The sequence below is a fragment of the Anolis carolinensis genome, chromosome 1 (genome assembly GCF_035594765.1).
Source record: "Anolis carolinensis isolate JA03-04 chromosome 1, rAnoCar3.1.pri, whole genome shotgun sequence".
NCBI classification, from domain to species: domain Eukaryota; kingdom Metazoa; phylum Chordata; class Lepidosauria; order Squamata; family Dactyloidae; genus Anolis; species Anolis carolinensis.
In genome coordinates, this window is record NC_085841.1 from 198,820,816 (window position 1) to 198,835,736 (window position 14,921).

At 39.3% G+C, this 14,921-nt stretch overlaps 1 protein-coding gene across 1 annotated transcript in view; it reads right to left on the reverse strand.

Moving 5' to 3' along the window:
• Positions 1 to 7,879: 7,879 nt before the first annotated feature.
• slc40a1 (solute carrier family 40 member 1) overlaps positions 7,880 to 14,921 on the reverse strand; it is a 35,285-nt gene continuing 28,243 nt past the window's right edge. Inside the window, exons 7-8 of the mRNA XM_008122175.3 lie at positions 13,894 to 14,550; positions 7,880 to 10,983 (exon numbers count right to left, since the gene is read on the reverse strand). Coding sequence (XP_008120382.2) covers positions 10,664 to 10,983; positions 13,894 to 14,550 — 977 coding nt within the window. The 3' untranslated portion in view covers positions 7,880 to 10,663. The remainder of the gene's footprint in view (positions 10,984 to 13,893; positions 14,551 to 14,921) is intronic.

Sequence of the window (14,921 nt, forward strand, 5' to 3'; positions counted from 1 at the left end):
TGATAATTGTGTAACATGAGAGCAGATAAGATAAAAGGGACACATTGTACCAATAACCATGTAGAAGTAAATCATGTTATTCTGCTACACCCTAATCTTTGTGGTATTTATTTTTCTTTGACTCAAAAACTGCAAAGTCACTAATTGCCAAGTCACATTTTATATTGCCCAAGGAGCTTGGAAAATTAAAATAAATAAATAAACAAATAAACAAACAAAGGCATTCTTGTCTACATATTAACAGCTTCAATTATGATAGCATAGGAAGTTGTCTTCGGCTGCCTTGGATATTTTGGTCCACTGCAAACTTTAAAAAAAAACTTAAAACAAGTTCTCAAGATGGAATTATGTGTAAGCAACTCAAAGAAAGATAATGAAAATGTGGGTATGATTATGAAACTGAAGATGCATTGAGCGTTATCGAGCCACAGTGCCCCTCCCCTCAAATGATTTATAGGTTACTAATAGACCACTAATAAATATATGATTTTTTTCTCTTTTATTAAAAAATCCTTTCCTAGGGATATGGAGTTTTGCAAATTCGCAGCTTTAGAAGATCAAGAATAAATCTAGTAACAGTTGTACCCCATGAACTACAGTGTTCCCTCACCTACCATGTTTCCCCGAAAATAAGACAGTGTCTTATATTAATTTTTGCTCCCAAAGATGCGCTAGGTCTTATTTTCAGGGAATGTATTATTTTTCCATGAAGAAGAATTCACATTTATTGTTGAACAAAAAAATGAACATTTATTATATACTGTACAGTAGTTGTCATCACAAACCAGCATAACCAGACAAACTGTGAATCCTATTAAGAATTTCTTGTTACTACCAATATTTCCATGCACAACACTCTATAGTATGTACATTTACCGATCCTGCATGCTCTGCTGTTCTGTTTGGCGAGCATGCTTCCAAACAAAAACTTTGCTAGGTCTTACTTTCGGGGGAGGCCTTATATTTAGCAATTCAGCAAAACCTCTACTAGGTCTTATTTTCTGGGGATGTCTTATTTTAGGGGAAACAGGGTATCACTGGGGTTAGGTTCCAGGATCAACCGCAATAAGTGAAAATCTGCAAAGTAGGGACATTAAATTTATTTTAATATTTATACATTATTTTAGTAGTTATACACTATTTTAGGTCTTTATCAACCAATCGTGTGTTGATAAATCGCCTCCTTCTCCTCCCGTTACTGCTTAGGATCCTTTTCTCTCCCTTTGGCTTCTCCTTCTTCCCTTCCTTAGGCTGTAAATTGTAATTTTTTATTATTTATAATAGTCTTTTGGAGTTTGTTGAAAAACCGCAAAACAGCGAATCCGCGAAAAGTGAACCGTGAAGTAGTGAGGGAACACTGTACACCATACCTAACCTTTCAAAACATTGTATCAATTTTATGATTTGTGTGTAATTTGTATCTTTTAAACTGTGTACTGTATCTATTTCTCATATCTGTATCTTTCTCTGTATCTATTTCTCTTTTTAGTGATTTCAGCTAGGACCGAATCAGAGGATTCATGCCCAGTGAGCATAAGTTAAACCAGATAGGCCAGAACAGAGAAACAAACTCACCAGGTTGAAGTGTAGATAGATAAACTGGTTCTTAAAATGTATCAGAATGTAATCTAGAGTCAGCTATCCCTCTGTGACCCTGTTCAGATAATTTCCTGATAAATTTCCTGAAAAGTGAACAAAACCCTCTGGCTACTTCCCAAACCTGGTAAATATCAGATAAGCGAATATCTTGGATAATAAGGAGGGATTAAGGCAACGCCTATTAAACATCAAATTAGGTTATGATTTTACAAATTAAGCACCAAAACATCATGTTATACAACAAATTTGACAGAAAAAGTAGTTCAATACGCAGTAATGTTATGTTGTAATTACTGTATTTACAAATTTAGCACCAAAATATCACGATATATTGAAAACATTGACTACAAAAATGGCTTGGATAATCCAGAAGCTTGGATAAGCAAGGCTTGGATAAGTGAGACTCTACTGTATGTCCTTAGTGAGATATCTTGGAGAACGGACTCAATTCTAAAGGTGAAATTCATTTCTCTTTCATATATACCTAATACACATAGCTTGAAGGCAATTTTATACACAGTGTTTTTAATAATTTTGTGAATGAAATAAATTTTGTGTACATTGAACTATCAGAAAGCAAAGGAGTCACTACCTCATGTGGACAATTTTGGATTTTCAGAATTCCAGATAAGGGATGCTCAATCTGTACTTTTTTTTGGTCTTATATTTACTTCCTACCATTCAATCTCCACCAATGACTCCATAATTCTAGTACAGTAGAGTCTCACTTATCCAACATAAACGGGCCGGCAGAACGTTGGATAAGCAAATATGTTGGATAATAAGGAGAGATTAAGGAGAAGCCTATTAAATATCAAATTAGGTTATGATTTTACAAATTAAGCATCGAAACATCATGTTATACAACAAATTTGACAGAAAAAGTAGTTCAATACGCAGTAATGCTACGTAGTAATTACTGTATTTACGAATTTAGCACCAAAATATCATGATGTATTGAAAACATTGACTACAAAAATGCGTTGGATAATCCAGAATGTTGGATAAGCGAATGTTGGATAAGTGAGACTCTACTGTAAGAGGCACCTAGCTATTCACTTTCTCCATATCGTGCACAATAATCCCAAATCTCCTTTATGTTCATTTTTTTCTAAACAAGTCCCAAGTACTACAATCTTCCTCATAACTCTTTACAAGAGTGTTAGCTAGATATGTGCACTTCCACACAGCCATATAACCCAGAATATCAAGGCGGAAAATCCCACAATATCTGCTTTGAGCTGGGTTATCTGAGTCCACACTGCCATATGTTCCAGTTCAATGCAGAAAGTGTGGGATTTTATTCAGCTGTGTGGAAGGGGCCTGAGACTGCCTGTTACTTCCCCGTTTGCCTCATGTTTATTTGGAAACAAGTCTCACACTATTAAATGGGCCTAGAGTCAACTTAAGAAAGAGTATACCTTTTCTCACACTCCTAGAATAATGCATAATAGGAGAACATTGGCAAGTGGTGCTACAGCTGATTCTTGGGAAAACTTCCTGACATTCAGGACCTCAACACTTCCACAGAAGAACTAAGGTAAAGGTAAAGGTTTCCCCTGACATTAAGTCCAGTCGTGTCCAACTCTGGAGGTTGGTGCTCATCTCCATTTCTAAGCTGAAGTTGTCCGTAGACACCTCCAAGGTCATGTGGCTGGCATAACTGCATGGAACGCCATTACTTTCCCGCTGGAGCGATACCTATTGATTTACTCACATTTGCATATTTTCGAACTGCTAGGTTGGCAGAAGCTGGAGCTAACAGCGGGCACTCACTCAGCTCCCCGGATTTGAACCTGGGACCTTTCAGGCTGCAAGTTCAGCATCTCAGCACTTTAACACACTGAGCCACCGGAGGCTCCTAGAAGAACTAAACGTGTCACTTTTTTGGATGAGAAGTGCTGACTAGCATTTCTTTGCCGCTTGATCTTCTGTCAAAACAATGCTCAAACCTTTGCTCTTGTTTCACTTCCAAAAGTAGCACAGGTGCCAAGCATTTCTTACTATAAACAAGAACCACTTGGCTTCTCTCTGGGCAACAGCTGAGCAAACATTGCACACATTGGCTGCTTGCCTCTAGCTGTTTGCCTCCACTCCTGATTCTTAGCTGGAAAGAACAGTATAGTGTTGGATTGTTGTTTTGGAGAGGTCACTTTGGCATACTTGTCTATGGTTAGTTTGTAGAAATGCATTTCCAGTAATGAGAGTTAAATTTAAAAAAATAGAACCAACTTTTGATCTCTTTAAAAGCTCATTATAGTGGGAGTTTTCTTGTCAAGATTTATTCAGAGGGTGTTTATTGTTTCCTTTCTCTGACTGAGAGAGTATGACTTGCCCAAGGTCACCCACTGAATTTTCATGGGTCAGAGAAGAATCAAATTCTAGTATCCTGGCATGTTTTCCAGCACTCACACCACTACATCATACTTGCTCTCAAAAACATATTGATTAATCTTATCTCTACACTGTCAGCAGAATTCAATCGATTATATGGAATTGCAATGGTCAAGTTCAGATTAAAAGTCATCCTACACTTTATGAACAGGGGAAGGGGAAGGGAGGGTACATTTTCAGTTGCCAGGCACAACCTCAAATGGTAACGCATAGCAGAGGCATGCTCGTAATGATTTACCAAAAAGGTATTTTCTGGTGCTGAAAGAACATTGCAAGGGGCACAGGCTGAAATGTTTTCTCAAGAAGATTCTGCAAATGGGACCACCATTGAAAAGGTATTGGGAGTAATCTTGAGTTTAAAAGACACACAGCTAATATGTGCATATATCATGTGACATTTTCAGACTGTGTTCAATAACACCCTCCACATACAGCACTTTATAATAATCTAAGAAAGAGTTTAGCAAAGCATGGATCATGGGGGTAAGAGAAGCTCAAGCTATATTATTTCAAGTGCAGATAGAAATAAAATATGAGTTGGGAAGAGTGATGTGAGCTGCATGTTTGCTTGGTTAGCTGTCCAAGGCTCCTTCTACTTTGTCATAAAAATACAGATTATCTGCTTTGAAGTGGATTATATGGCACTGTAGACTCCGGTGGCTCAGTGTGTTAAAGCGCTGAGCTGCTGAACTTGCAGACCGAAAGGTCCCAGGTTCAAACCCGGGAGTGGAATGAACGCCCGCTGTTAGCCCCAGCCTCTGCCAACCTAGCAGTTCGAAAACATGCAAATGTGAGTAGATCAATAGGTACCGCTCCAGCGGGAAGGTAACGGTGTTCCATGCAGTCATGCCGGCCACATGACCTTGGAGGTATCTACGGACAACACCAGTTCTTCGGCTTAAAAATGGAGATGAGCACCAACCCCCAGAGTCGGACACGACTGGACTTAACATCAGGGGAAACCTTTACCTTTACTAGACTCATATAATCCAGATAATGTAGATTATCTGCTTTGATAATCTGGATAATATAAGAGTGTGGAAGGGGCCTAAATGCTCACCACTGAGGGACCATGTTCTCCCTTAGGGTTTGTTGACTTTGGACAAGTCACACTCTCTTGGCCTCAGAGGAAGGCGATGGCAAACCTCTTCTGAGGAAATCTCGCCAAGACAATCCTGTGATAGATTTGGCATTGGGTCACTATAGGAACCAACTTGAAGGCACACAAAAAACAACAGAAAGCCTTTCATTGGAGGACAGGAAACATTGGATGTAGCAGGTTGGTGTGACCAGCAACCTTTTTGCAGATTCCAATGCAATCTCATCTCTTTAGTTCCTCTCCATTTAAAACCCTCGGTCAATAACCCTCAGAGATATAGGTGCACACTTTATTAGATGTATTTGGAGTCGGATTGCTCAGTGCACTTTGTTGTGTGTACTTTTCCTCTTGCAAAACGCAATAAAGGCAAAATTTAACTAGGAAGAAATATTGACTTGTGTTAGGACAGGTGGAAGTATTTGGGTAAAGCACTGCCATACTGCGTGTACTTTGTCCCTGCACTTTGCTGGCCTTTCGGTAAACAATGAAAAGGTTCTTTGGTCCAATTCAAGTGCCACACAAAGTCTGCACAGCAATGCAATAATAAATGGAAGGAGAACTAACATAGGAGTGAACAGAGGAAGATTTGCAAGCCATTTTTGACAATGGGACTATGTGACACAAATAAAGCTGGGTGGGTGTCAGTTAATTATTTTCCTTTAGCGATAGACCAGGTATTTAGTAAATGGCTGTAATCTTGGGACGGAAACATAAGTATTCATGTAGCTATACTTATATAGTTGTTTTTCAATGTTATCACCCCTAAGACCCACCTTGGAGGACACACAGCTTTCCTCCCCAACATGGCTATTTTCATATTGTCAAAAAACATAGGGATAACCAGTAATACATTTAGCTTTTTTCCTGGATATGATACAAGATACACTTGGAAGGATCTCCAGAGGTTCTTAGGACATCCTTGCAGTTAAAGCAGTGGTTCTCAACCTGGGGTCTCCAGGTGTTTTTGGCCTTCAACTCTCAGAAATCCTAACAGCTGGTAAACTGGCTGGGATTTCTGGAAGTTGTAGGCCAAAAACATATGGGGACCTTGGGTTGAGAACCACTGAGCGAAATAGCTGGGCATGTCACCATTGTAGGAGCAGGAGTTTAGGAAGGTCTTTGAAAGTTGCATGCCTTCCAACTTCCAACCTATACAACAGCAAAAAGGTGAGTATTCATGGTGTGTGTTGGACTGTTACCATCATAAATCCCTCATAAGATGCCGACCCTTTAAAAATATGTGGGGGAAAGCAGTTGTTAAATGTCATCAGAATTTAGTGCAGTGGTTCTCAACCTTTGGGTCTCCAGATGTTTTGGCCTTCAACTCCCAGAAATCCTAACAGCTGGTAAACTGGCTGGGATTTCTGGGAGTTGTAGGCCAAAACACCTGGGGACCCAGAGGTTGAGAACCATTGCTTTAGTGGAAAGGCAAAATCATTTCCTGGACTTAGAGATTTCCAATTAGGATATGAGAACTTGACCACAACAAACTACAAATACCAGGATTCCAAGGATGGAAGACATGACCATGGTGTCAAAGTGCTATAATTCTGCAATGTGGGTTGCCTGTGTGGTAGTGGTGGGTGTGGGTGTAGAGGGATGGATGTGTTGTTTTGTGGTGTGTGCGGGGGAAGGCATGTAATTTCATTGTGCAATAGCACAATGACAAATAAAGCTATTCTATTCTATATTAACTAGGATATTTCTTCTGGCCAGAGCCCCATTTAAAAAAAGAAAAGAAATATTCACCCATGATCTGACAGCTAACAGAATGGATCCCCTCTCCCTTCATAACTTGTGGATAGTGAATTGTTAAAGGGTAGAGGGGAGTTACGATCATGGTGGTAGTGTGATAATCATGACCAAACAGCAACTGTGAATATGAAAGTTGCCTAGATTTACTCATTCATGACTTTTCCATTTTCATGATTTTACTTAGCCACGATTGTCCTGCTGCTGACCTACTTTACCGAGCATCAGCTTCATGGGGAGAAAGAGGTCAATTCTGCCAGTGATCTGAGCACAGAATGGCATTTTTGCCATGTTTTGGAGGGGAACGGCCAGGAAAGATTACCAAGTTAGGTATAATTAAATGACTCGTTTAGAAATAGTAACTTCATCTGAGAAAAAAGGACCTGCTAAATAAGATTTAGTTCATATCACTAGCCCACTGTATATTTTTTGCCCTTTATTTGTTGTTTGCTTGTGTCAAGTATATACCCAAAGTATTCGTCTGCTCATATTTTCCACTATTAAAATGTTTCATTTTTTAATGCTGCATTTTATGGAGACTAGATGTGGAACAATAGCTTCAAACTTCAGGAAAGGAGATTCCACCTGAACATTAGGAAGAACTTCTTCAATGTGAGAGCTGTTCAGCACTGGAACTCTCTGCTCCAAAGTATGGTAGAGGCTCTTTTTTTTTGGAAGCTTTTAAACAGAGGCTGGATGGCCATCTGTTGGGGGTGCTTTGAATGCAAATTTCCTGGTTCTTGGCAGGGGTTCAGACTGGATGGCCCACAAGGTCTCTTCCAATTCTGTGATTCTATAATTCTATGAATACAGTACAGTATAAGGTAAATTCTTGCTTTTGAGACTTGTTACTTTCAATTTTCTCAAACAATTCTTCCAATTTATATTATGACAAAAATACTTATGTCTGCATTTCATTTCTTTTATAAGCACTAGGTTCTTGATTGTGAGGGGAAAGGCTGGAAATCTCTAGATTTGTCTATTGGGTGGACATGCAGAGAAGTGTAACCAAGAAAAAAAACTGGATAGCAAAAGTTTGAAAAATAGTTTATATTTATGCAAAGAAATATTGTACAAATATTTATCAACAGAGATTTAAAATCACACTTGTCTTTTAGAAAACACCAGAGTACAGTAAAAAGGATTCAGCGCTACTGGAAAGCAAAGTGCTTGTAGCAACATTACTGCAATTTCCACAAAAGTGCATAAAACTATGAATGGAAAATGCATTGGCCAAAATCCAGTTGTGAGTCTGAACCAAAATAGACTGATCAAAGGATCTTTGGGATCCTTCCACACAGCTGAATAAAATCCCACAATATCTGCTTTGAACTGGGATATATGGCACTGTAGACTCAAATAACCCAGTTCAAAACAGATATTGTTGGATTTTCTGCCTTGACATTTTGGCTTATATGGCTGTGTGGAAGGACCCTGAGTCTTTAAAATCTAACATGAGTTCCATTAATTCAATATGTTTACTTTTGGGACCAACAATTGAATTTAGGACATTGTATCCATTTCTGTACACTGCAAAAAAGACTCAATATAAACAGTATTTTAATACTACTAATCATCAAAAGCTGCTTTGACCAGATCATACAGCGACAAACATTTTCTTAAAAAAGGAAGTTTTTAAATACAATTGTTCATTTAGTACGTAATATGATGTAAAAAGATACTTTTTTTACACAAAAGAGTGCATATCAGCTTTATAAAACTTGTACGATTGTCCATATGTGCCCCAAAACCACCAAGTCTGTGATCCTAAGCAGGCTTCTGCAAAATTATCTCAGGTTTTTATACTTTATCTGGTTGTGCTGTAATTTTCTGACTTTTGTAATTCGCCTTGAGTCCCAACCTGGGGCAAAAGAGTGGGATATAAATAAAGGGATGGATGGATGGAAAGAAAACCATCCTTCTTTGTGCAATCCACAACGGCTAAAGGGTGCGACAAAAAACAAGACTACATTATATGATACTACAGCCCCCCAAACATAACTCTAGAAAGGTTGCACAAACTGACAGTTTACAGCAGTGGTTCTCAACCTGTGGGTCCCCAGATGTTTTTGGTCTACAACTCCCAGAAATCCCAGCCAGTTTACCAGCTGTTAGGATTTCTGGGAGTTGACAGCCAAAACATTTGGGGACCCACAGGTTGAGCAATCCAGGATTTACAGCAATCCTGTCTCAACTTGCTCCTGGCATTGCCGTCAACAACACTGCCAGCTATCTATTCAGCAAGTAGGTTTTTAAGGCACATCTGCATGGATACAACTAGTAAAGGACTAGTAAAAGATTATGAATCATTTGACAATATGTTATGCTCAACGTACCTGACTTTTCAGAAATACTATCATCACACAAATATACACACCTACCTGCACACATCTATTCCCACAGAGGCATCAAACCACTCCAAATGGCTTCTACATAAGCTACACTGAAAAGACTGTGCACATTAACAATCCACATCCATTTCAAAGTGGCTTTGGATAGAGATGTCCCCACCAAATTGGTCCTTAGCTAAATACATTCCTTGACATCAGGGGAGCTATCCTAAAATAAGTGGTTGAGAATATATGTTTTTAGACTCTCTATTATATACACACACACATGCATCTTGATTCCTCCAAGTCATATCTTTAACGATGACTCCAAAATATAGTAATATCATTTTCTTAATCTTTTTTAAAAAAAAATCTATGCTTTACAGCGTAATATATTTACAGCTGATAGGTCTATAAAAGCGGATAGGAAGAAATTTTGTTCATGTGAAATGTGGTGCTGGATGAGATTTCTAATGAGACTATGGACTGTGGGAAAAAACCAAATACATCTCAGAGCAAATCAAGTCTGAACTCTCCTTAGAGGCCAATATGACTAAACAGAAAATGTTGTACTTTGGTCAAGTAATGAGAAGATATGACTCGATGGAAAATACAATTCTTGGTAAGGCGAAAGGCAATAGGAAAAGAGAAAAGCCACCTTACAAGTGGATCGACTCAAGTCAAATAAGCCATAGCCCTGAATCCTCAAAACCTGAGCAGGGCTGGTGATGGAAAGGTTACTTGGAGGTCGGAGAAATTCAAAGCCAACTTGGCAGCAGTTAACAACAACAAAATATTTATAGCAGTTTACACCAGGCTATTCTGAGTTCCTAGAAAGTGCTGCAAACAGATTATATATTCTACAATATTTTGCAATATTTTCTATTTACAGCGTTTAATGAAGCAACCAACATGTTCAAACATCGCAAGAAGGTGAACTTGTTTCCTTGCCCACCTCAGGCACATATTAGAGCTCTGCTTATGAATAAAGCACTTTGTTTTTCTTGCTGCTCATTTGTGTAACATTTTGGACAGGTTTCCAAGCCATTCGTTTGTTTAAAGAATCCCAAAAAATACACAATTATGTTAAATGGGGGTTGACAGGACGGAACCCACTAACCAGATTATTCATAATCCAATACTTCATGTAATTCTTATTATTGCCTACCCAGCACTTCTGTATTTCAAAAATAACCAGAATCATCACCTCCTAGTTTAACTGTCTTTATATTTGTAGTTAATTTATAACTATGGGGGAGGTATCTCCCTAAATAAATAAACTATGCCACCTCTATGTGAAGGTATACCTGGTTACTTCCCCAAGGACAAATGACAGCAAGAAGTCAAGACAGGTTGAGGGCTTGGTGAGTGGGCAAAGTCATGAACACCACTATTTTAAAAGAAGCACGAGCTGTTCCAAGCCCAAAAAGGAAAACATGTAATTTTACACAGACTTGGAAAAGGAGTTGGCAGCCAGAACGGATACCCTCTAGACACTTGATGCATCAGACACTGGAGGATCATTAGCAACAGGTTTGAGCTCGGGAGTACAGCAAAGGAAGACATTCCTCCCCAGGACTTTATGGGAATATCGGAAGTACATGATGTGGCCCATTGCGACAAAGGACACAGAAATAAGGACGAGCAATCCAAAGGCTTCTGGGTTAGGGGCCAGGATGACCATGATGAAATGCATCAGATCAAGAAGGTAATTCATGGAGTTTTGGACCCCATTGATGATTCCTCTTTCCGATTCAATCACATTTTCTTGGATCAGTTGAGTGACTGTCAGGTCAAATGACCACAGGCCTGTAAAAGCAAAAGGAAAGCAAAAGCTGTTGAATTCCAGCTGGCGAGAATGGAAGAGCCAATATCTCTCACACTTTCAAAAAGATTTCATATTAAAAAGTATCAGAAAGATACAATATATTTTCCCCAACTAGTGATAGTGAAACGACTACTATTTTGCTAAAAGGTTTCTTCTCCACATATAATAATTGTTCTTAAGGCTGGGTCTACATTGCCCTATATCCCAGGATCTGATCCCTGATTATCTGCTTTGAACCAGATTATCTACGTCTACACTGCCAGATAATCTGGGACAAACAGATAACCTGGGATTTTCTGCCTTGATATTCTGGGATATAGGGCTGTGTGAAAGGATCCTAAGAATATTTCAAGAGATGAGTGACAACGGCTGGATTTACACTGCCCACTGGGCCCTTCCACGCAGCCATATAACCCAGAATATCAAGGTTGAAAATCCCACAATACCTGCTTTGAACTGGGTTATCTGTGTCCATACTGCCATATATGCCAGTTCAATGCAGAAAATGTGGGGTTTTATTCAGCTGTGTGGCAGAGGCCTTAGACAACCCAGTTCAAAGCAGATATTGTGGGATTTTCAACCTTGATATTCTGGGTTATACGGCTATGTAGAAGAGCCCAGCGGGCAGTGTAAATCCAGCTGTTGTCACTCATCTCTTTAAATATTCTTAGGGCCCTTCCACACAGCCCTATATCCCAGAATATCAAGGTTGAAAATCCCACAATATCTGCTTTGAACTGGGTTATCTGTGTCCACACTGCCATATATGCCAGTTCAATGCAGAAAATGTGGGATTTTATTCAGCTGGGTGGAAGAGGCCTGAGACTGCCTGTTACTTCCCCGTTTGCCTCATGTTTATTTGGAAACAAGTCTCACACTATTAAATGGGCCTTACATCATAGGAAGGTGTTGGGTTGATATCCAAATTCAGGATAATTATGAATTAATGAAATATATTAAGAAACATAAGAGCAGACCACTGAAATTTAAAGAGAGCTGCAACATGACCATTATCTTAACAAGGGATTTACAATCTATGGTTAATATTACAGTAGAGTCTCACTCATCCAAGCTAAAAGGGCTGGCAGAAGCTTGGATAAGCGAATATGTTGGATAATAAGGAGAGATTAAGGAAAAGCCTATTAAACATCAAATTAGGTTATGATTTTACAAATTAAGCACCAAAACATCATGTTATACAACAAATTTGACAGAAAAAGTAGCTCAATACACAGTAATGTTATGTAGTAATTACCGTATTTACAAATTTAGCACCAAAATATCATGATATATTGAAAACATTGACTAGAAAAATGGCTTGGATTATCCAGAGGCTTGGATAAGCGAGGCTTGGATAAGTGAGACTCTACTGTAACAGTACTGATTTCCTGTTGGTAGACATTTCAAAGTGATTTCAGGATGACGTGAACATTTTATTTTGCCTTGTTTTGCAAAAGACTACGTGTGTTGGATTCAGAATTTTTATTCTACCAGCAGGAAGATATTCGTTTTTGCTAATTCCTAACTTTTTCCGCAACCCACAGAATCCTTATTATCCTGAAGGCTTCTTCTTGGGGAGACATCCAGGACTGCAATGGGAGGGAAGTCAACAAATATAGACCCCCTTTTACACTGCCACATAAAATCCAGATAATCTTCTTTGAACTGGATGATATGGCAGTGTAGATTCATATAATCCAGTTAAAAGCAGATAAAGTGGAATATTTGCTTTGATAAATTGAATTATATGGCAGTGTAGAAAGTGAAAAAGTCCTAAGAAATCCAAAACCTCTTACAGATGGAAGTTGCATTCCATGAGAAGTTTTGCTGGACCCAACCCTACATATACATCAGTCAATAGAAAAACACACACACACACACACACACACACACACACACGTGTGTGTGTATCTGTAGATATGTAGATATAAAGAGGGAATGTCAAATACAGTAGAGTCTCGCTTATCCAACGTAAATGGGCCAGCAGAACGTTGGATAAGCGAATATGTTGGATAATAAGGAGAGATTAAGGAAAAGCCTATTAAACATCAAATTAGGTTATGATTTTACAAATTAAGCACCAAAACATCATGTTATTCAACAAATTTGACAGAAAAAGTAGTTCAATATGCAGTAATGCTATGTAGTAATTACTCTATTTACAAATTTAGCACCAAAATATCACAATATATTGAAAACATTGACTACAAAAATGCGTTGGATAATCCAGAACATTGGATAAGCGAGTGTTGGATAAGTGAGACTCTACTGTAGCTACTCACCCCGAGTTTTAACTTAATGTTCATGTGGTCCGCCCTTGTTTTTCATTGTTTCCTTGATTTATTTTGTAATGGATATTATTATTTATTGTATTGCTTATTGTGTTGTGATGTGTTGTTCTTTTATATGCTGTTTATATTGTATTGTTTTGGGCATGGCCCCATGTAAGCCGCCCCGAGTCCCCGTTGGGGAGATGGTGGCGGGGTATAAATAAAGTTTATTATTATTATTATTATTATTATTATTATTATTATTATTATTATTATTATTTTGCATTACCAATTTTATATTACATGAGGTTAGTAGTATTTTGGACTACTTTTAGACTACAGTTTTCTACTCACATTCACCACTGAATCTGCACAGAATTGTGCTACTATAGGTTTAAAAATGAGGCATTCAGCTAACACCCCAACTCCCTTTCTGACAAGAGTGACAATGGCCTCCATTTGTTGCTGACCTTTTAACTCCATGGCCAATGGTCAGAGATTCCTGGAGTTGGGAGTCCAAGAACATCTGGGGAGCCAAGACTGAGAACTTCTATCAATGCATGATTTAAAGAGAAGAATGTACAAATATGTTTCTTCAGACAAGAAAAGGCATGAACTTACCAACTCTTGCAGCAATGACGCCTGCAAACAGAAGGCTAACAGAGATAAGAGGCACAGAGTCGGGAGCCAGTCCTGGATCAGAGGTAGACCCATTGACCAAAGGCGACATTGCAGTTGTAAAGGGGATTTCAAGGAGATCGCCTTCAGGTGCCATCGTAGGCAACGGACTGCTTTCAAACAATCTAGCACTGATGTCGGCAAATGGGGAAACTGTCAAGTCCAAAGGACTGCCGGGCATGAACACAGAGATAACGCACAAGACCAACGAGGCAAGCTGTGCCACTCCGGAGATGATGCCTGTGCGCACCAGTCCACACTTGCGACGCAGCCAGGTGAAGGCCACTGTGCCTAGGATTCCTGTGATGGCAGATGCCCCCATCAAGAGGCTGAGTGTGGAGCCGCTCAGCCCCTGCGTGTACGCATAGCCCGTCGTAATGCAGTCAAAGCCCAGGACTGTCATGTACAGGAAGGCCAGGGCCATGCCTGCAAGGAACACGGGCTGGTTGTAGTAGGAGACCCATCCATCACGGAAGGTGCTGAAAGGCTCAGCCATCCGAGAAAGGCAGCTGACCTCTTCTTCCTCTGGGTTGGGTGACATGATGGCCACCTCCTTTTCACCAATGAGCTGGGCACCTTCGGTGGGCTTCACTTCGCCATCTGAGGAAAGAGACAGGGATTAAAAATTGCCAATTTTTGTTCTTGTTGCTGTTGTGTGCCTTCAAGGGCCCTTCCACACAGCTGTATAAAATCCACATTGAACTGGATTATATAGCAGTGTGGACTCAGATAATCCAGTTCAAAGCAGATCTTGTGAATCATCTGCCTTGATATTCTGGATTATATGGACATGTGGAAGGGCCCACATCATTTCCGACCTCTGGCAGTCCTCAGATAAACCCACCACAGGGTTTGCTTGATAGAATTTGTTCCATGACTGATATGATGAAATACACTTTATTTATTTATTGTGAAACCCACTAATGTCAGAAACATAGTTAGAATCCAGCAGAACCGAATCTGTCAGGTGC